This window comes from Cygnus atratus, chromosome 19 (assembly GCF_013377495.2).
Source record: "Cygnus atratus isolate AKBS03 ecotype Queensland, Australia chromosome 19, CAtr_DNAZoo_HiC_assembly, whole genome shotgun sequence".
Taxonomy (NCBI): Eukaryota; Metazoa; Chordata; class Aves; order Anseriformes; family Anatidae; genus Cygnus; species Cygnus atratus.
This window is the reverse complement of record NC_066380.1, coordinates 9,705,354-9,726,397: the sequence shown is the minus strand read 5'-3', so window position 1 is coordinate 9,726,397 and position 21,044 is coordinate 9,705,354. Positions and strand designations below refer to the sequence as shown.

At 46.1% G+C, this 21,044-nt stretch overlaps 1 protein-coding gene across 1 annotated transcript in view; it reads left to right on the top strand.

Annotated features, from left to right (window-relative positions):
- Nucleotides 1–21,044, top strand: part of LOC118257069 (voltage-dependent N-type calcium channel subunit alpha-1B-like) — a 282,260-nt gene that overhangs the window by 138,177 nt on the left and 123,039 nt on the right. Inside the window, exons 8-11 of the mRNA XM_050714494.1 lie at nucleotides 8,630–8,745; nucleotides 17,610–17,666; nucleotides 18,331–18,405; nucleotides 20,368–20,457. Coding sequence (XP_050570451.1) covers nucleotides 8,630–8,745; nucleotides 17,610–17,666; nucleotides 18,331–18,405; nucleotides 20,368–20,457 — 338 coding nt within the window. The remainder of the gene's footprint in view (nucleotides 1–8,629; nucleotides 8,746–17,609; nucleotides 17,667–18,330; nucleotides 18,406–20,367; nucleotides 20,458–21,044) is intronic.

Genomic DNA, 21,044 nt, shown 5'->3' with positions numbered 1-21,044 from the left:
GGGGGCAAGCACGGCCCCGTTAGGACGTCACCGACCTGGCTGTCTCGGTGACTTGCTCTGCTGAGTTTCATGACATGTTTTCCCAGCCTGAGGATTTTTGCCAGATTGAGATCATAAAACTTCTGCCTGCAAGACATGCAGAGGCTGGAGGAGAATTAGGCTGATTAATTTGTCATAATGGCAAAGTGTTCTTCTGTCCTCCTTCTCCCTCATTACAGAGGCAATCATTCATTTTCCCTGAAAATTAGTTCCAAGTTCGCTGTTACCTGCTGTGATCTGACTTTGGCTGCTGTTAATTATTTGCATTAGAAGAGCTGCATCATGAAAAGATATGAAACTCCGCTTGCGTTCTCATTGTTTTTAGTCTTTCCTCAACCTTCCCTTAAAAACAAGGGGAAAGACACAACAAAAGGAATATTCTCTTTCCCATTGTTCCTAGCTCATCACCCTTTTTAATAAATCCACCATTGCACACAAATCTGGGAGAAGCACGTGTGGTTCGTGCAGAAGGAGCAACGACTTTTCATGTGAGCTTCCTCTCGACAAGCTAAATGTCCTACCAAGTGTAGCTCCCTTGCTCTTTTTGTGTTTTGATTTTGTACAGGAGGGATGGACTACATTTATTTGACCTTCTGTTATGCTGCAATGGAAATTAAAACCTGCAAGATAGGAATGATGCATAGGAGACCTAAATTGCCTGGGAATTCTACTTTGACTCTGGGGTGCAGGCTTGAAGAACAGAGCCAGAGGTTTATCCAGCACGTGCACTGAGCTGAACTGGGCAGTCGATGCTATGAGACAAATGATGTCCCCCTGCCCAGACCCACTGCCTCACTGGGACCAGCTTTGCCCAGTTGTGGCACTTGCAGCAGTTCAAATCAGATTAGATGGAATCAAAGTGAAATTATCACAAGCTGGACGTAAAGACAAAAGGAAGGAAGATGCATTGAAGGCTTCACCTCTGCACTCTCTTTCTAGAAATACACGACGTATCCCGTATCTAGCTTGCATTTGAAGCATCTTCCTGCTATGTTCAGTGATAAAAGTGACTGTGAAGCCTGGCTTGGTGCCGAGTGATCAATCCCACAGTGATACTTTCATCCTTTATCAGCTGGTTGAGGAGAAATTCTTTTTTCCCCCCTCTTAAGAGCAATGAGGAGGAAGCAGCAGCAGCTCTGGCTGTGCAGGATTGATGGAGTCAGTCCTTACTCCTGCGTGGTGGATGTTGGGATGGGTGAAGCTGCTCAGCCAGCTGGGTCTGTATGGCTGGGCTCAGGCTGGGGCAGATGGGCACGACCCCTCGGACCATGCCCAGGGTCATCTTGGTTGGCTGGAGCTGCAGGTGAGACAGATAACAGTGGGTGTATTTGGGATTTCATGCAGCTGATGGGACAACCTGGGGCAGGTGAGGAGCCACAGAACTTTGTCATCTTCAGCACTAAGGAATCTCAGTCCTCCTCTGGGCTTCCTTGTTTAATACCAAGGTTCAAAACTCAGACTTTGCAGCAAAGCACTTTTTTTGGACGAGAAAATAGTATCTTAGAGGTAGCAAAAGTCATCAGCATGAGGAAATTCCTATTGATGGCTTTCCAGGTGAATTACCTTCTTAGTTTCATCTCATTCCAGCACTTTTCCTTTGTGATCCCTTTGCACCCCTGGGAGGAGCTTTCCACCTCCCTCAGATTTTCTTCTTGCCCAAACTAAGTGCATTTCTATGCTTTTCCCTTCTTGTTTCAGACAAGCTTTCTAATCAATACACTTTGTGCTCAGTGGTGACCTGGGCCCGATTTTTAGAGGTATTTAAGACCACTGGGTTAATAATCTACATGCATTTCTATTCATGGTTACAAATCAGTAAGGCAGAGAGGCATCACATTATTTAAAGTTTTGCTTGTGGATTTCTCTGCACTTGCAGTTTTTGCCTATGCACGAGGATAACCACACCCTGGTCAATCCTGGAGTCTTCTCATGGCTGATTTTGGTGAAGATGTCTGATGCTGTGGTAGAGAATGGGGCTCCTTGCTGGTCTCCTCCTATTTTGTTTGCAGCCCTCTGAGGTGCCAGCTATGGACAGCTCTGAGCCACGTGCTGCTGGCTTTGTGGGTTCCCAGCCCCAGGCCATGACCCCTCACGTGCAGGCAGCTGGAAATTGCGCTTCTTGTCTTGCTCCTCAGAGTGCTGCAAGCTCCGTAATTCGTGCTGCGCTGTCATGCCCAGCTCTCTCTCAACCTTGCTGCCTCCCGTATCTCTCTGCCAGGATAGATTGGCTCTGGATTTTATTTTATTTTTTTTTACTCCTGGATGTATTGCTTTTCATCTTTATCTTTCCTAAGCCAAATTGGATTCTACCCGTTCAGCCCTCCACCTCTACAGGCATCCACCCTGATTAATGCCCTGAAGGGAATACTGCGCTCTCTTCTCCCCATCCCTTTCCCTCGCTCCTTGCCTCCTCTTTGCTGCCACGAATAACTCGGCCCCTGCTGTGGCTGCCTTTGGTCTTCTCCTGGTGAAGCTCCTTTGAGTAACACCAAAGGCTGGGGCCTCTGAGGGGGCCAGGTGAAGGCTGCCTTCCCCCTGCAGGACTCCTGCTCCCCTGCTGCTGCCTCCCCACCAGCCCCTTTCAGGCTCCTGGAGCCGTGCTGGGCCTCTGCTCGGTTATTTAATCTCAGAGAGATTTCAAAGGGTCTCTGGTGCTGCAATCAATGTTGCTTCCCTAGTGACAGCGCACCCTGCTGAAGCAAAATGCTTCAGGAATCAGGGGAAGATGGTGTCTGCTGCCCTGCTTGGACACCCTCACTCCTGCCTGGCCATCCTGCCCACCTCTCTCTGTGCTGGTCTGAGTCACCACAACACCTTCAGGAGGGGTATGGTAATGCTCAGCAGGTCCCCAGGCTTTTCCTGCATCTTCATCCAGGACCCCCAGCAGCTGCTTTTCTTTCCTTTCATCTTGCTGCTGCTTATCCATCTTGCTGCTGCTGGTTCTCTGTGGGCTCCCTTTCTTCCAGGACTCGCTCTCTGCCTTTGCCTCTCAAAGTACAGGTTTGCACAAGGTAAGATAAATGTTTAGCACCGCCAAGGCTTTGTGTCCTTTGTTGTATAAACAGTTACAGTCATAAAGGTGTTGGGCTTTTTTTGTTGCATCCAGCACACGCTTCCCCTTCTGAAGGATTTACTGTTCTTCAGGAAGACAAAAGACAGAGATACGAACCTGCAGAACAAATTCTTTCCCTGCAGCAAGAATCTGCTTTTCTGTGAACACTTGGATGCTGATGCAGTTAGTGAATGAAATGTTAGGAGTGTTAACTGGATCAGACCCTGCCTAAGCAAGCTGCAGGGGTCTTTGCAGGACCGTGTGTATGTGGCAGCAAACTCAGTCACGTAAGCCTTATAAGAGCTGTAGGATGGCAGGAGCACGAGGAGGGCTCAGCAGGAATCTGCCCCGCACCGTGCTATCAAAACTGGCTTCACCCAAGCAGCAAGGATTTGGCTGGATTAGGATGAGGTGGCAAAGCTCTTCATCACAGGCACCCGAGAAAGAAAGAAAACAAAATGAAAATGAAGGATCTTTTTCTAGTTCTTTCCCACAGATGGTTAACAAAAATAAATGTTAGGAAATGGGCTTCCACCCTTAAATCCAATTAAGTGTTTCTGCTTGCATGTGGATGCTCTCAGGATGCGAGGAGGCCTGGAGATGTGCATGGTCCCTGTGCACTAACTCACCCTAGGGCACTCTGGAAGGTCTGGTAAGTAATGTACAGCCCCTCAGCAAGCAGTTGCAGCTTGCCAGGAGCACAAGAGACCTGGCTTTACTGAAAAAAATGCAGGTAGTATCATGTCCATTTTACCTGTTTTATCACCCAGCATGTTCGTAAGTTGGGGTCCTACAAGCGCGTGTTCTTATCTCCAGGTTCCACTTGTAGCATCCTATGGATATTCCTAGTTCACCCTTGTTCTTTCTGAAAGTCTGCAGAAACATAGCTAGGTAATTGGCACCGAATCGTTTTTTGAGGTTCCTTCCTTGCTGGCTTTAAATGGGATGAACTGAAACAGGAATTTTTAGTGCTTCACCTCATCCAAGCAGCCCCCTAGTAGCACGAAACGTGTGAGTTTGTGCCACTGCCGCTCCTCTGGCACGTGCTTCCTGCAGTGATGCTCCTCCAACTTGCATGCCAGGCAGCCAGAGGAGTTGGTGTATTCCATCAGCTACCCCCAGCCTGTCCCTCACTGCTCCCAAGTGATGTGGGCTGTCTAACAGGCTGCTGTCAAATATCAAGTCTGTACTTGGGCACTGCTCCATGTTCGAGCAACAAAGCTCACAAATTAAGCCTCCTGTCTTGGCCAATTTTGTTTCTCCACCAGGAGAATTCATTTTGGCCTGTGAGTAACTCAGGCAGTCAAACATCTGTAGGCCTGGCTAGTTCCTTAGCTAGCAGCTCACCCACTTGAATTTATCTGGCTCCTTTTGGTTCTTGGGGGCTGCATTTTTCCAGGCATGACTATGTCCCTCAATGCCACGTGCCATCCAGGTTCAGCCTTACTCATTCCTTTGAAATGCTTGGGCTAGAGATGATACTAATCCTTAAACTGATAGATTTTTTTTTTTTGGTGCTGTTGTTTTAGACATAAAATTCTAAAGTCCTTTTCAATTCCTTTCTGGGAGTCCTTAGTGAGGCCCTTCTGGGATCTGCACTGTTTTTGCTTGCTCTGAACAGTGCTTTAGGTTCAGCAGATGAAGGCTGTTCTCCCATTATAAGATCTGAGTTTTCACGAGATCATGTGTAGCTCAGTGGTACTGTTCTGAATGAGCAGCTAATTATCTATGTCATTATCATGAATTGCTAATCACCACCACTATTAGTGGTAGCAATGACAGTAATGCTATATCGTATCTCTTTGCCTCTTTCCTTTGAGTGGGAAGCACTTGTGTCTGCTTTCTACTGGGAAAACCTGAATCGCAGAGGTTGAATGGTGTGATTAGTCTTGCAGCAAGCCTGGGTGTGCATCATGAAACCCAAGACCACGAGGCATGTTACATGGTGCTCCATCTCAGCTCTTTTCTCTTGTATATGAAAATCAATCAGAGACTTGGAGGATGGAGATCAGAGATATTTTTTTTATTGGTGTGACAGGTTTTTTTTTTTTTCCATTTAAGACTAACACAGGTAAAGTACTTGTAAGAATGTCATAGGATTATAATCTTTTATGGTCCCTTATGATTACTCATGGATTGACCTTGTCTCTCTCGTGGTTGGGGAGGCTCATGAGTTTCTCTGAAGTGGCCATTCCAGTGCATATTTACACCATGATATATTTTGCTCTTCCTTCCCCTAATCTAATGTGATAAGAGACAATCATCCATTTTCCTGGTGACTTTAAGCACCAACCACTCCTGAGGGGAAAAAAAAAGTGACACATTGAGCTTGACTGGTGTGGTGTATGTTTTCTATGATGAATGTCCTTCCGTTGATGTCTGTTCCTCTTGTCTCTGTAGGATCAGTTATTCACAACTGTCATGTTGTAACTGAAATGCACTGTAGTCATCTACGAAAGCAGAGCTTGTCTTCCTTCAAAGCAGTGTCTCCCGATGCTGTGCTGTGTGTAGGAGTACCAGCCCTTCCAGTTTTCCTCCTCCTAATGCCTCACCAGGCAGTGCTGGAAGAGGAGCATTTGGGGGGGCTGTTTGGGGGAAAAAGTGGTTGATGAAGGGCAACAACGGAGGAGTGTTATTCAATATTCTGCCATACAAAATTGGCCAAAGTATGGAGGACCAGCTGTGAAGAAAGTCCTAAAGGAAAAGCTGGTCAGGAGGCAGCATATTTCCTGCCCAAGTTTCCCAGAAGGTTTGGGAGATTTTTGAAAGTCAGTGGCATAAATAGCAATTATTCTGGATAAAACAGGAAACTTATTTACTGCTGCCAAATATTCCTATGGGGTTTCCCGTGATTTCTTTTAGAACTGTCAGGAAAACTTCAGCTCAAGTATTTCTAGATGAAACACAGCATTTTGATAGAATTTTTCCATTTGTCTTTGAAAATGTTCTGAAATTTTGCTGAGAAGTTCTCATGCAGGAATTCTGAGAGTTTTCCAGTTACTGCAAACAGGGAATATTTCAGTTCTTAAATGATGATAAATGTAGCGGAGGAGAGAGAAGCATGCTTATATTAATGCATTTCATGACGAAGTCTTTTGTCAAGTTTAGCTTAATCAAATCTTTGGGGAGAGCTGAGAGGGCGAACGATGCTTTCTTCCCCTAGGAAGAGCACCCATCAGGGCACTCCAGTCCCCAGGCTGCTGCGCTCAGACGACAGTCAGTGAGCAGAGACCCACGGTACCTGGGTTGTCTCCTGAAAGCTGCCTTCCCAGCTGCTCTGGCAGGGCAAACCAGGCAGCTGCAGGGAGCAGGAGGCCTGGACTGGGGCTGTTAGGCCACGAGATGTTGCTTTGGTTGGCTCTGGCACAGGGCTGTGCCTCCCTGCAGCTTCTGGTGGGCGCAGGTAGCTTCAGGCTCAGCAACGTTTCCTCCCCGGTGTCTTGCAAAATGAGTGCATGACTGCACGGAAAGTACTGGAGGCTTGCAACTTAGCATGGTTTTTACGTCATTTTCTTACACGTTTAAAGTTGAGAACAAAGAGACAAGACCTAGTTAGCTTTCACTGTCCCTAGGCCAGCTAGGAGCTGGCAGAGGATGAAAGGCTTTGCAGCAAAGCTCTCCCTCCCCTGCTCCTGAGGGGCGCGGGAGCGGTGCCACGGCTCACCTGCTGCCCTTCCTGCCCGCTGCGGCCCTCGGCCAGGCTCCCTGCTGAGTATCGCCTCCTGCTGCCCCCCGGCACGGCCCTGCTCTGGAAATGCATGGCGACACACGCCGGCAATGCAGGAAATCATCCACTGCCCCTCCATGTCTGGCAGGTTAAATGCGTGTTGTCACCTTGTGCTGTCCGATCCCATTCTTCCCTATCCAGAGAGAAATCAAAAAAGGAGTGGAGGCCCGTGGCCCCGACCAGCAGGCGCTGAACCAGAAACGAGCGCGTTAAAAAGGAAGAGGGAGGAAATGGGCAGCCCAGCTGACACGTGCAGGCTCCTGAGCCACCAGGCAGACACATGCCAAGGAGGAGCTGTCAGAGCAGAGCGGTGTTTCGGCTTCCTCTGTTTCAAGGATGGGCTGTGCGGTCAGGTGGGGGACAGGAGAGGGGAATCAGGGGACTGGGAGCGCACTGCCAAAATCAGGAGAGCAGCTCAGCTGATGGCAGCTCACATCCGCGGCTGGTAGCTGCGTGTGTCGCAGTGCTGAGCCAAGTCCTCTTGCAGTCCCCTTCTCCGCGGGTCAGGCAGTCCTGCCAAACTAAGCAAATTGTCAGCTTGGAGGGGTGAAATGGAGACTCTGAATACAAAGCTGCCTTTGGCCCTCGCAGCTCCTTTTTCCCCATTCTACCTCTTTCTTCCTGTCTCTTGCTCCTTGTTAAATTCTTACTGAGGAGCATGCATGGGTAATGAGCAGGTGATTAGTGAAGAGTGAGGTTAACTAAGGCTTGCAAGAAAGGAGACAGCGATGTTAAGATGTCAAGTGGGATAAAGACTGGGGCACTGGTATATGTGAGGGACAAAAGCTCACCACACTTGTGACCATGCAGGTTAAGCTCTCACGGGATTCAGTCCTGTAACCCCTCGTCGGTGTGTGCTCAAAGCAAGGGGCTGCAGAGGCTGTTTCGGAGCCCTGCAAATGGTAGAGGACACGTACATCTGCAGAAGTTGCTTCAAGTGGAGCACCGGGAGCTTCCTAGAGGTGACACAGGCTGGCCTGGGGAAAGCCTTAGTGTGGGTGTGTGCAGGTAGTGGCCACGCTGTCGTCTCAGCATCGTTTCAAGGTAGGCTGTAGGATGTACTTGGAAAAGGCTTTTGCAGTGGTTGGGTGAATCTTTCTTTTCTTTTTTTTTTTTCCAGCCTGTGTTATTTGCTTCCTTTCTCACTCACCCCACCCCCACACGCTGTATAGCCTTGTCATAATCTGGTGACAATTTGCTTGCTTTCCATGTGATTTTATCAAGTAGTAAGGTCATTGTTACCCTAGATGCTCTGGGTTGAGGGTATTTCACCTTCCTGCAGAGTACCCAACCTCACCTACAGCTCTCGTTTAACTTGTGCTCGTCAAAGTTGGCTTAAGCCTGGGAAAACTCTGAGGAGGGTGAACTGGGAAAAGTAAATCTCTTCCAGAACTGAAAGACCACTGGTGCCTCTCTGACAAAATATTCTGCTTCTAGGGGGAATTATTTGGTGATTTAGGTGGTGGAGAGGGATGGAGGAGAGCTTTTAGTGTTGGGGACAGTAATTCATATTGCCTGGCTGGACAGATGTATGCAGCAGTGCATCAGGATCTCATTGGCAAGGATGCTGTGTGGCCCCAGAACAGAACTGTGTGCATTTCGGACTTTGCAGTCCTCCTGCAGGATGAGGGGCAGAGAAAGAGCTGAGGTAGAATCAAAGTGGTGCCTTGTTGGGCAGCAATGTATAGTGTGCTGTGGTTCCTGCTGCTATCGACTTCACAGGCTTTGTGGAGACAATCTCAACGGTGAAAGAAGGGCTGCGTATTTTCCCTGACTTTGTGATGTGCTTTCTTATTCTTCTCTCTCTGTAGTGAATTTGCCAAAGAACGAGAGAGGGTAGAAAATCGCCGAGCTTTCCTGAAACTCCGTAGGCAGCAGCAAATAGAACGGGAGCTAAATGGATACCTGGAGTGGATCTTCAAAGCAGGTAAGGAAAGACAGCTGATGTTGGACCAAGGTGCGTGGCACACAGAGTCTGATGATGGCAAGGACAAGGACCCCAGGACCAGTTCTTGGCGTCCCTGGCCAGCAAAGCCCAACTAGCACTTATTATTTTTGTTGTGCTTGTTCCTGCGCAGTCACACTAAAGTTATTGCAGAAGATCCCAGTTTGGTTAAGCAAAAATAAAGGAGTTGGGCCAACTTGCTTTATTGCTGAGATCAAAGCAATTGTCTTAATACGATATAATACAAAAGGCGATACAGTGCACAGTCTCCGTGGTGGGGAACTGTTGCCTGAGATGAGTCATTTATATTTTATTTACTTTCCACCACAGCTATTTTATAAGCCTCTCTTGCTATGATGGCAAAATACACTGGAGTGTCATTTTTATGAGCTACAAAGATCACTTTCATGAAACTTATCCTGGCGCGTGTGAACAGTGCTTTATAACTATTATAACTGAACATTAGGCTTTATTGCAAGCAGTGATCAACTTTAACAAAGACCTAAAATCTCTATTTTAACAAAAATAGCAGGTTTTTCTTTTTATTGGATGGTAAAGATTACCAATAACCCTTCTGTGTTATAGAGTAGCTAATATATATTGACATAACCACAGTGCAATTCATTAGGCATCGAGAAAACTTCTGGGGCTGATTTGCTTCCTTGCTTGCATTTCTGCAAAGCTTAAACGTCTGAGTAAACCAAAAATGCCTTTTGGAATAACAGCAGGGAGAAAAGGAGCGGTGGCTTCACAAATAGGTTTTCAGCTGCCTTCCTAGGCAGGTCAGCTTTGCCTCTGCCCATTACAAATGGGGAAAATGAGGTCCAACATTGTGTAGTGATTTGGTGGACAGCAGCTGGCAGGCTGGTGGCAGGACTGGCACTGTGTTGCTCTGAAGCTGTGGGACAGACCTTTGTTTCTGCTCTGCCTCGGTGCCCTCTGCGAGCCACCGGCCGGCAGGGAAGGGGACTGCAGAAGCCTTCTCAGACAGGAGTGTCCTGAACATGAATTTTAACAACCTGGCTAGAGAGAAAGAGGTCTGAAATGTAAAATAGGAAGAGCTAGTGGCAGTTTATATGGTGGCTTGATCCCATTATTCCCCAGAGCACTATACGCAGTGACAATTGAGTGCCAGTTGTATTGACTTTTATTCACTGTGACTGTTCAATGGCTAGTGCCCTCAATTAGGCAACCACTCTTTATCTCCCTTTAATTCTGTGGTTCTGTAGGAAAACAAGGGCCATTTGCTTTCCTTTCCATTTAGAACTTGTCTTCTCGTTTGTTTACAGCTTTTTGCTACCTCAAATTCAAATTAATTAATGGCTTTTCGGTTAACTGGAGCAGAGTGCCGTGATTCTGCCTTGGCTCTGCTGCCATCTTGCTTTTAAGGCTCTTGTGATTTCTTGGGCTCCAAAACCCAGTTTCCCCACTAATAAAATAAAGATGAGAATTTCCTTGGAGGGATGTGGGTTGCTTTGTTTTATTTTGGGGACTGTTGTACCAATAAAAGCTATGAGGAGGTCATTAGCTGAACCTTGAGGTCTGAAAGTTGAGCTGGAGAAGTTATAAAATACACAGCCAGCCTCTGCTCCAAGCACTGAATCCCTTTGGGAATGACTGGCTATTCTATTTCTGTGTTGCCAGTGCTGTATAAATGCCACATGAATATACAGTGAAATTTCTCTAAAATGCTCATCTTTTTTATTTTGTCTAATAACACAAGACCCAGAAGGTCTTACAGAACAAGCAAGTGTATGCAAAATAGCTGAATCAGGCAATAATAAAAATATCCTGTAAAGGCACTGTTGAAAATACAATAGGAATGTTTTTTAAAAAAAAAAAAAGCTTCTTAGTACAGCTGAATAATAACAATAATTAAAGTCAACTAATCAACTTAGTGTTATTAAATCTTTAAATACAAAACAAACATATCATGAAGGCTAGACAAAAGAGAGAATCATGTGTTTGGAATTCAGGCATTGCAATGTGGGACTGTGCAACCGATGGGGATTTCCCATTTCTGTTTCTGAAGCCAGGATTTCAGCTATGCCCATGTGAATCACGGATCGTGCCACTCTTCCTTGCCCAGGACCGTGTGTGTGGCCGTGGCCAAAGCAAAGCGCTTTGGAGAAAAACAAGCAGAATGGAGGTCAGAGGCTATCCAGCCTGCAACAGCCCCAGGCAGTGAAATGTTATAAGCTCTTTGCATAAATGGAAGAGCAAAAGCTCTTGGTGTTCTGCTCTAATGTAACTCTGGAGGGTTTTGGTTGTTATTCATGTAAATATCTAATTGTTTTTAAATCTTCTAGCACCCTTGACCTCAATGAATCCTGTAGCAAGGAGTTCCACATGTTAATAGTTGATTTGATTGAAGAAAAATGCTTTTTCCGTGATTTTAAGTATGATGTCTTTCTGCTGTAGTGGGAGGAAGAGCTCAAGAGTGTACTTGGTGTTTCTATTTATTACTTCTCATTCTCTGCTGCGTCTCTACCTTGTTTCACCTTATTTTATTCTGCTCAAAAGCGTGCAGGGCCAATCTGCTTTTTTCTGCTCTTCCCGTGGAAGGCTCTCTAGGCTTCTAGTATTTATAGTATCCATCCCAGAGCATTTTGTTTTTTCATTTATTTCTTATTTATTTTTGATGCAAGGTAGGAAGAATGGAAAACTGTGTTCTGTTGGTTCATAAAGGGGCATCTTAATACTAAATGCTTAAGTATAATACTTAATGTGGTTGGTTTTGCTCTGTAACACTTTACATATTCTGAGTAGTTGCTGGAGTTGGAAAGGAGATTTCCTTGTTCTCAACAGTGCTCACGTTCTTACCTGAAGGGCTGTAATAGGTTTAAAACTAAGGAAAATATTTGAATGACTAAAATCTTCCCTTCATCTGTACACTACCTCCCATTTGTCAACACTGATTTTAATCTAGCATTATACTCATTATTTATTGACCACTTTTGAGTGCCTTTAATGTTTCTTAGAGCCTTCTCTATTTGTAAAGTGAATAACATTATCTCTTGATGTATGTGTTGCATTGAAAAGGTAGTTGTCATAAAATTTGGAGGTTGTTTACTATTAACCCCTTCTTATACTGAAATTGTAGCTTGTTTAGTCATCCGTAAGAAAACTGTGGGTCTTTGTTTTCTACTTCTTAAATGCTGTCTGACTCGATGATGTTCCAGACCTGGTTTAATGACTTCTCTTAATAGACATTGGTGTTGTAAGAATGGAAATCTTTAGTAGCCTGGCCCTTAAGTATCTGACTACATTTTTCCTTTTTTTCTAGGGGCACTTTTAATTTTTTCCAGTGGTGAAATAAGGCTATAAAGAGGAAGAAAATAGTAACAAAAAGTGCTTGTGAAATTTTCAAGGAGGTACCTTGGGACAGCTAAAATATTTTGGTGCCAATTCACTACTGATAAATCACCAGAAGTGCAGCAATAGTTGAAACTGAAGCACAGGTAGCTCAGGCTATTTTAAATGTGGATTGTTTAATACAGTCAGCAGCGTATCTGCTTGAGGAATCTATACCAAGGTGTTTTACGCAATCATATCTTTAATGTGTAGCTACTTGTCTGAACTATACTTAATACAGGAAGCCTTAATTGATGGAGTGCTTAACAAAGGCTTTCCCTAGTGAAGGGTTGGGAACAAAGGTGAGAATTGTAACATAGCTAATGTGCTGAAGTGCTGAATGTAGACATGCATGATTTATAACAAAAAAGTCACTCTCTGTCCACCCAGTTTCCTTAGAGGTTGACTTCCTTGAAATAGGATCATACAAAGACCAGGTACGAAGGGTTTAAACCCATTTCTTGTGTGCATGTTAAAGAATGAAGACATAGGATAGTCAGGAGAGTTTACATATTTTTCAAATGAAGTAACAGGAGATTTCATGTAAAATTCCCATATATGTTTATCATGAAGCCAAGACTAAGCATGGAAAATTGTTGCTCAGTGGAGTCTTTCTGACGGTGTTGTGAGCAGATGTCCTGTTGCCACACGTGATTTAGAAACCTGAAAGTGTTTTCAAAGCAGCAAGGTGTTCAGTGGTGTGAGTTTCAGGCCAGAAGCAATGATTAAATCATATGATTTCTTGTCTCTTGCAGAATTCAGGCTGTAATTCATATGGTAATTGCTATGCCAAACCTGTAAGTGTTGGCTATAACATTTAGAAGCAAACTCTGGCTCATTTAGAAATGGACCTGTAATCCTAACTTTAATCTCAAAGAATGAAGTCAATTATCTGCTTTTAGCAAATTACTTAAGACCCACTCTTCCCTCTGCTGAAAGCCAGCGGACAGAGGTGCAAAAAGCAATGCTTCACACCATGATACTCCTCTAGACACGAGTCAAATGTACTCAATAGACGGTGCTTCTTGAGTTCAACCAATACCAAATAAAGTCTTGTTGGTGATCAACAAGCCTGTCCTGCCCCACCTGCTGTGTATCAGAACAAGGTTGCTCTTTGCTTCATGTTTATCTTTTGGCCCCATGCAAAAGTAGTAGCAAGTCAATCCGAAATTGTGCCTTTCAGAGGAGTTAGGAAGTGGTGAAGTCAAGCAATGTAATCCATGCAAATGATTTTGCCACTGCTGCTTTCCCTGTTGAACTCCTCAAAACTATAGCAACTGTTAGGCGGTCATGCTGCATTTTGAATGGAGAGGGGAGAACTAGAAGTTCTCTGCACAGAGTCAAGAGCTTATAAGCCCACAAATATTCTTTTGAAGATGTTTCTCATATCTTACAAGGACATGCATCATTTTGAAGACACTGCTCAGAGACTGGAATTCTTTCTGTTCAGAGCTAATCAAGTTGCCGGTCTTCTGCATTTTCCTTCTTTCCCAGTCCATCTCTTTCACACAGCACTGATTCTGAACATTTCTTTTCTCCTGTAGTAAGCTGGCTTTGGGAATGGATTTAACCTCTCAGCTCACTCTAACATGAATGTCATTCCTTGACGCAACAAAGCTTTACGAACCTCAGGCTTCAGCTTTCTGTAGAAGAAACAGAGCAACAAGCCCTTGACACAGCTGGAAAAAGTAACCAGCATCCATGAAAAATGGCAGCAACATGCATGAGATGGCCAGAGAGGATTGCTAGGAATTAGAGACCCCTGTGAGAGTGCAATGGCTTTCTCTAAGGGATGCATTTTTATCCACTTTTTCTATTTAACAAGTTTGAAGCTTCAACGGTTAAAATCCTTTTTTTTTTTTTTTTAACTTCTGTAGCCTGTTTAAAGTGAGTTATTTGCTGTAATACACTCTCCTTTTGAGTACATTATGTCCTATCTCCCCTTGTCAAAGAGAAGGGGCACCATGTTTCTCTCCTGCTTTGCCTGTTTTGTTCTGCTGGCCAGTTCTTCAGTATAAGACGACTGCCATTATTTCCAGTCCTGTATCGTGCTGAGGTTTGTCAGTACTTAATGACCAGCAATTAATCTTTCTGCTGAGACACCTCTCACTCTGCTATCCTAGTGAAGGCCCTGTGCCTTTGTTTGGAGGCTAGAAGTTGCTGATCTGATACTGTGTCTTTGTTGGATATCTCTTCTAATGTGGAGGTACTATTGTTTGGAGGTTTTTCAGGCTTCCTAATTATCTTCTGCAAGTCTCTGTTAGTGATGACTAAAGGCAATGCAACTTCTGAGCCTCTGCTAAGGATGCTGCATGGTTAAAAAAAATAATACTGGTAATAATGTGATTTTTTTCTGCTGAGCTATCTTATAAGCAGGTTTTAAAAGCCTTATAAAGCCCCACTGGGGTAGATGTGGCTCTTCGGTTCCCTGGAGGATACAAGACAAATGGGAGTGACTGTCAAGGGAGAGGACTAAAGAGCAAGGGTGGAGGAGAGACAGGCTTGAGGCAATTGCATGGGTGAGACGTGGTTTTTTGTTATTTTAAAGAGGCAGCAGAAGTGAGCCATGGAAGAGGTTTGTCTATGGAGGGAGATATATTTGGGGCAAAGGCTCAGCTGGTCCACAGAGTTGTCTCAAGACTGTACTTTGTAGGTGAAAATACATTGGTATCAAATTGTCACTTATAAATTCAGATGTCCCACTGGCATTTATCATCCTGGTTTCTGAAACCTCAATATGGCTAAACCTGTCATCAGTCTGGCCATGTGGGCACGGGTGACACTGGAACATCACATGGCATCAGTACACCATTGCAAATCGTGATGTCCGTACAGGTCACAGGACCCCGAGGTGATCTGGAGACTTGGGGTTGTTCTTCAGCTTCTGCGCAAAGGCTGGTAAAGAGCCATGGCAAACTATTACAGGAACATGCAATCTGAGGCCACTTAGAAACAGGGGAAAATAATAATTTATTTTCCTTCACAGTCAGAGATCTGTGAAGGGAACAAATACAGCGATTTTCCTCCCGCACTGGTACAAATCAAGCACAGAATTGAGTCGCCACCTAAGCAAATGAGTTTTCTTTACTGGAGTGTTTTAATTTTTTTTTCTTTAAATAAGAAGTGATTGAAGCTGACAGCTCTCTGAGCGCTGACCAGTAAATGTGCTGGGTCTGGCTGAGATGTTCCTTAAGCAGACATCTCTCTTGCGTTGTACTCAACTGGGTATAGCTCCTAAAGAAAAGCTGCCTGCCTTCTGACCTCTGCTAGCTCATTACTTTCATTGCTCACCACCTGTCTGGCCATGTGTCTGCTCCCTGCAGTCCCACAGGGTAGCTTGTATTAGTACATCTAATTACCAAATGCAGTCTGAAATTCAGCTTCTCTCTGGGAGTGGCAGAAGAGCTCCTCTGGGGACGTGTTCGCCTTCCTGGGCTTGTTTGTCACAAGAGCTGAACATATATTCCAGCCCAAATGGTTGTGAATTTCCAGTGCAACTTGCTATCGTGTCGCATGGGTAAATAAAACCTACCTGTGTAGTGCAGAGGAGCCCATTTCAGATATAACATACAGCTCCTTAAATCACACTCCATGAACAATGCAGGTTTTAAAAAAAATCTATAGGAAATTGTCTACTGTATTAGCATCTTGAGCTCGTACTTCTGCCAGCACAGGGTTGCTTTGGGTATCACATTTGCAGGCCCTTTGTGCAGCTGCCTTTGGGAAGGGGCCAGCTTCTCTAACTATCCCTTCTGTTTTACAGCAGTCAAATTCATTATTAATTGTCATCAACTTTTTTTTTTTTTTTTAACTCCTTCTGTAATTTTAACCCCAGAATACCGGTATAGCTGATATATAGTAGTACACCCTAGGCAAGACTTCAGAAGTACCTTTTGGTTTTGAGGTTTGAGAGAGATGGTTCTTGAACTAAAAAACCCCATTTTAGTTGTCTGACCTGCGGTAATGAGCTTCAGAAAACACCTGAATTGTATTGTTTTCATGTTTGAGGGTGGTTTTTTTTTCCTTCTTTTGGAAAGACTTCATGCCTATTAACAAGCAGATTGATAGCTCACTTGACATTTTTAACCCTCTCTCAGCACCATTGATTTCCTTCCCACCTTCTGAGTCTTTGGTGCATTAGTTTGCATTTTCTTTTGTTTTCCTCTGCTTGGGTTCTGGTCTTCCTCAGTCCTGAATATTATTTTCTAGCCTCCTCAGTTTTCTGTCTTATTAAAGTATCATTCACTCTCTCTCTCCCCCAGATGATTAATAAAGAGATTATGTAAGACTTGTGGGGTAGTGCTGATCCCTCCAGTATTCCTCCAGACAGCTCTTTGATGTTTGGCTGTGGTTTGCTTTTATTTTTGTAGTTAGCCTTCTATCTAGGCTGGTTTAAATGGACTTTTAAGCAAAGTTTTGTAGGAAGGCAGTATCAGATGTAATTTGGGATCTTATTAAAATATCTATGTCAAACGTATGAAAGAATTTGTCATTTTTAATAATACAAGGAAGTGTACAGTTCACCAGCTGCCAATTCAGTATTTTGTATGCTTTAGATTGTCTTTTAGATGATCCTTACACAATTTTACAGCAGCAAGCTAAAATCTGCAGTTCAGGCCATATGAACTGTAAGGTTTCAAGTTTTGGTGCAGCGTGATGCGTGCTGCAAATTGACTTGGGTGATGACATTTGCACTGTGAAACCTCAGGAAATTTGGTCATCTTTCACACAGAAATGAGTCAGTTTTGATTGGGGGTGTGCGTGTTTTTTTTTCAGTGCTCTTTGAGTTCTTGTTCTGTAGGAAAGTATAAACTCATATTTTGGAGACAAGATATACAGCAATGGAAAACCAATGGTGACATCTCACATACGTTGCAGTTTGAACTGTGCTAGCCTGAACTCCACTATAGTAACTTTGCCATGGATTTTATTTGGACAAAGATTTGACCTGATGGCTATTTGGTGACATTCTGTCCCTTGTGATGTGGCAGAGCTGATGTGTACCACAGCCTCGCTTGTGTTACACTGTGCCATGAGACATGGATCCTTTTCCCCCAGCTTAAATCCTGGTATTGTTGATGGAGACATAAGTGTGGCAATGGGCACCGAGCATCTTTCATTCCTTGGTGTCTCCAGTGGGGCTGGGCACGAGGGACTATCCTCTGCCTTGTGGAGACCTGTGGCCTTGCTTGGAGCCGAAGGAAGGTTCTTACTCTACAGAACTTACTTGTGGATGATAGCTTGGTAAAGAAACTGGAGTGGATGGCTCATTGTGAAGACGAGGAAGTACTGCAGTCTTCAGGTGGTTCGTTTAACCTCCTTCCCTGGTTCTGTGAACCATCCCTTTTTCTACAGGCTTGGGGTAACAGGGCGATAAAGAGGGACAAGGCTGGTGGCAGCTGGGACAGAGGTCTGCTGCACCCAGCTCAGCTGGTTTTAGAGTGGGGATGTGATAAACCTGAGGCTGAGCCTGGCTGTTTTTCCTCTTACAGAGGAGGTCATGCTGGCTGAGGAAGACAAGAATGCGGAAGAGAAATCTCCTCTGGACGGTAGGTCGTTTTGCTGTGCGGTTTTCCTCCTGCAACACATGAGAGGTTCACCTGCTGTATGCTGACGTGGCTTTCTGCTGCAACCAGGAGGGTGTGAGCAACACGCTCTTGCATGCACTTGGAATAAGTCGGGCAAAAGAGTCCCTTTTCCTGTACCGGGCCTTTTTGAGGTTGCAGGTGGATGATGAGCAGTTATGTGACACCACTCTGGGATGGGGATCTGCTCACGGGGTGGCAGGGGCACCCGCCCCAAGCAGAGGCGGCTGTGCCTGGGGGTAGGCCGCAGGGCGGATGCCAGAAGAGAAATGCGCTGAGCGAGAGAAGGCAGGGCTCTGAACCAAGGTTTCCAAATGGATTTGACAAAGAGACTAAGACCCCTGTTACTTGTAAGCAGTAAGACATAACAGGGTGTGGTGATCCTCTCTTCCGACGTGTGACCCTAGCGTGTCAGGCCGGCTGGAGCGTTGGACACAGTGCAGTGAGGACGCGGGGCCCACTCTCCCTGTGCCTCGAGACCGATGAGCTCTTAGGATGCGACAGTCAAAGTTCAGTTAAAGATTCTTCCCTCTCCCTTTTCTGACCATCTTTCGTCCTCCCATGTCTCCTCCTTTCCCCTCCCCTCCCTTTCCCCCCTCTTTTTTTTTCTCCTCCCATTCACTGTTAGGGAGGGCCGCCTCGGAAGGGCCGATTCAACAAGGCACGGCACCGGCAGAGACTAGCAGCGGCAGCAGCTACAACAGTGAGTGGATTGCAAATCACCAGGGGCTCAGGCGGCACAGCGGGGCAGCGCTCCCCCCTCGCCCCGAGCGCCCAGGTCACCGGCGATGCTTCCTACCCGCTTTGGCTCCTTTTGCCCCGAGCTTGGTGGCTCCTGTGGCATCTCGTGCCTGGCCGCTGGCTTGGCTGGGTGACCTGCGCTCGGGGAGGGCTGGGGGATGGACGAGCTGGGGCTGCAGGAGGTCAGGGCTGAGGTGCACTTGGAAAATCTCCGTGGGTGTGTGTGCGTGGGTGTGTGTGTGCGTGGGTGTGTTGTCCGGCACGTGGGTGTAGCCAGGGCTTGTAGTCTCGAGCTGCGATGAGTGCTGGAAGAGCAGGCTGAAGCGCTGAGTGCTGTAAGAAAACTAGAGGTGGGTGCAGGCCATGGAGCAAAGTCCCAGGTACACTGAGGCTCCATCCATCCGAGTAAGCTGAAGGAGCCCGGTGATGGTCCCAGCTTTGAAGCCAACTGGTATAGAGCAGCCCACGTCTCTGCTAGTAAATGGCCTCAGCCTCCTGCGCAGGGGTCATTGCATCCAAAGTGCCTGTAGAGATGGCATGCTCTAATTACTAAATTTAGAGTGTTTTTTCTTTTTTTATTTTTGGTGGGGGAGGGAGTGGGGATGGGGGAGAAGATAAAGGAGAAGGTGCTCGATTCACGCCAAGGAGTGCAGTAAAACTTTGCTCCCAGGGTTGGTTAAGGTCCAGTGCTGGGGATGGTGCTGGGGCAGCTGCAGCCTGGAGGGCCCCAGCGCTGGTGCTGCAGGGACCAAGGATCCAGCCCTGCTGCTGGGTGGGGAAGAAAAGAGCAGAAGAGGTTATCTGCAAAAATATTGGGTCCAGACCGCAGGTTGAGAGCATCCTCTCCTCTTTGAGCCTCTGAACCTGGGAGATGTTCTGGGGGCTTCCTTGAGGTGGCACAAGCACAAACGCTTAGGTGCAGAGGAAGGAGTCCATCTGTTTCTCTGCCAAGGCAGGAAAATGGTGTAGGTGAGGGGGTCCTCTCGTACGAACCCACACCCAGGTTAGCTGCTGCAGAGTGCGTGGGTTTGCTGTGTGTGCCTACTGAACAGTTTGTATCACCACACCGTGGGGTGTCTTACTGCTGATAGCAAACGGTGCTTAGTTACTGTCTGTCTTGAAGCTGTTACAAAACTGTATCAACGTATTTTTTTCTGATAATTCTCAAGGTTTGCAGGTAGGTGGTCGCGGGCCCAGCATCCACGCTGCTCCTGCGCTTCCCTGCATGCACTGGGTGAGCAGTGCAGACCTCTCCGAGCCTTAGGCTGCAGTTCTCCTTCCCCGTCTTGTAAAACGGTGTAGCGGTGTTTATCCTCCCTGCAGAAGATGCTGTTGGACAAAGAGTGTTCTCAGAGAGCTAGGACATCCCCAGAGGGAAGGAATTGTGCAGTGGGTGCTATTAAGAGTGCGTTTGCTGAGTTGTAGCTGTTGCTTTCAACGTAGCATTTTTGCTGCTTAAGGCATCACTCTGCGGTAAACGGTATCCGAGCCCCATAAATGCTAACTTCTTAATGGTGCACGCTGTAAACAACATTAATGTTTTTAATGGATAGAAGCACTTGTCTCGTAACCCATGGGGGCTCAGAAAGGTTCAGTGACCCTGCCCAGCCTTTCTGCTGTGCTAAAAGGTCCAGAAGCTGCAGTGACCCCCCCACCCTACTGCATCTGCCGTGGGGGTGAAGTGTAAGTGTGCAGAACTGTGCCTGGCAAACCTTCAAGATCTAGAAGGTGACATAAGTAACCACCCTGGCATGCAGAGGCCCTGCAAAGTTGTAGGCTGACCGATTTGCTCCCGCTTACACGCTCGTATGAGAGCTTTAAGCTGACGTCGGGCAGTAAATGCTGGCCCTGGAGAGTGAGGGGAGGGGGAGAGAGAATCCACTCTGAAAGCTCATGGGGCATTTTCTCTTTAATTTGCACACAGTGTTGAAAAGAGCTGCAATAAAGAAGAGCAAAAATGACCTGATTCATGCTGAAGAAGGTGAGGACCATTTCACAGACATTTGCTCCGTTGGTGAGTACTGGCTTCGCATTCCGCCAGGTTTAGATCTTCGGCTAAACGCGTTCATGTCCTGTTTCCTCTGAGTGGCTCCTTTGCTCCAGAAACTGTAGTTTCGAGAAGGGGAACTATCACTGCTCCTACAGCAGCACTCAGCTTTCCAAAGCCAAAGGCATCATGGTTTCACCCACTCCCCTCGCTGCCCTGCTCAGCTATCGCATGCTGCACCCTTTCAGAAAGCCCTGCCAAAACACTTGGAGAAGCCATGCTGTGCTGGGCACACTGTGGTCCTGCTTGGAACATGCTCACTTATGCTAATGAAACCCAAATATGTCAAACGATACCGCTAAGCCTCATCTGTTGTGGGGAGGAGAGGAAGTGGACAGACATCTGGTCACACGTGCCACTACAGCACAGAGTATGGCTCAGCAGCCTTTGCCAAGTGAATGGGCACTGGGAAATGCTGGGCAGTGGCCCCAGATTCCTCATCCTTGCCTTAGAAGGGGTTCTTGTTGAGTTTTCCACATGTCTAAAGCCAGATATAGAGATATGCATGCAACTGCCCCTGTGCCTCCGATGCAGCGTGGCATCCTGCAAAGTCT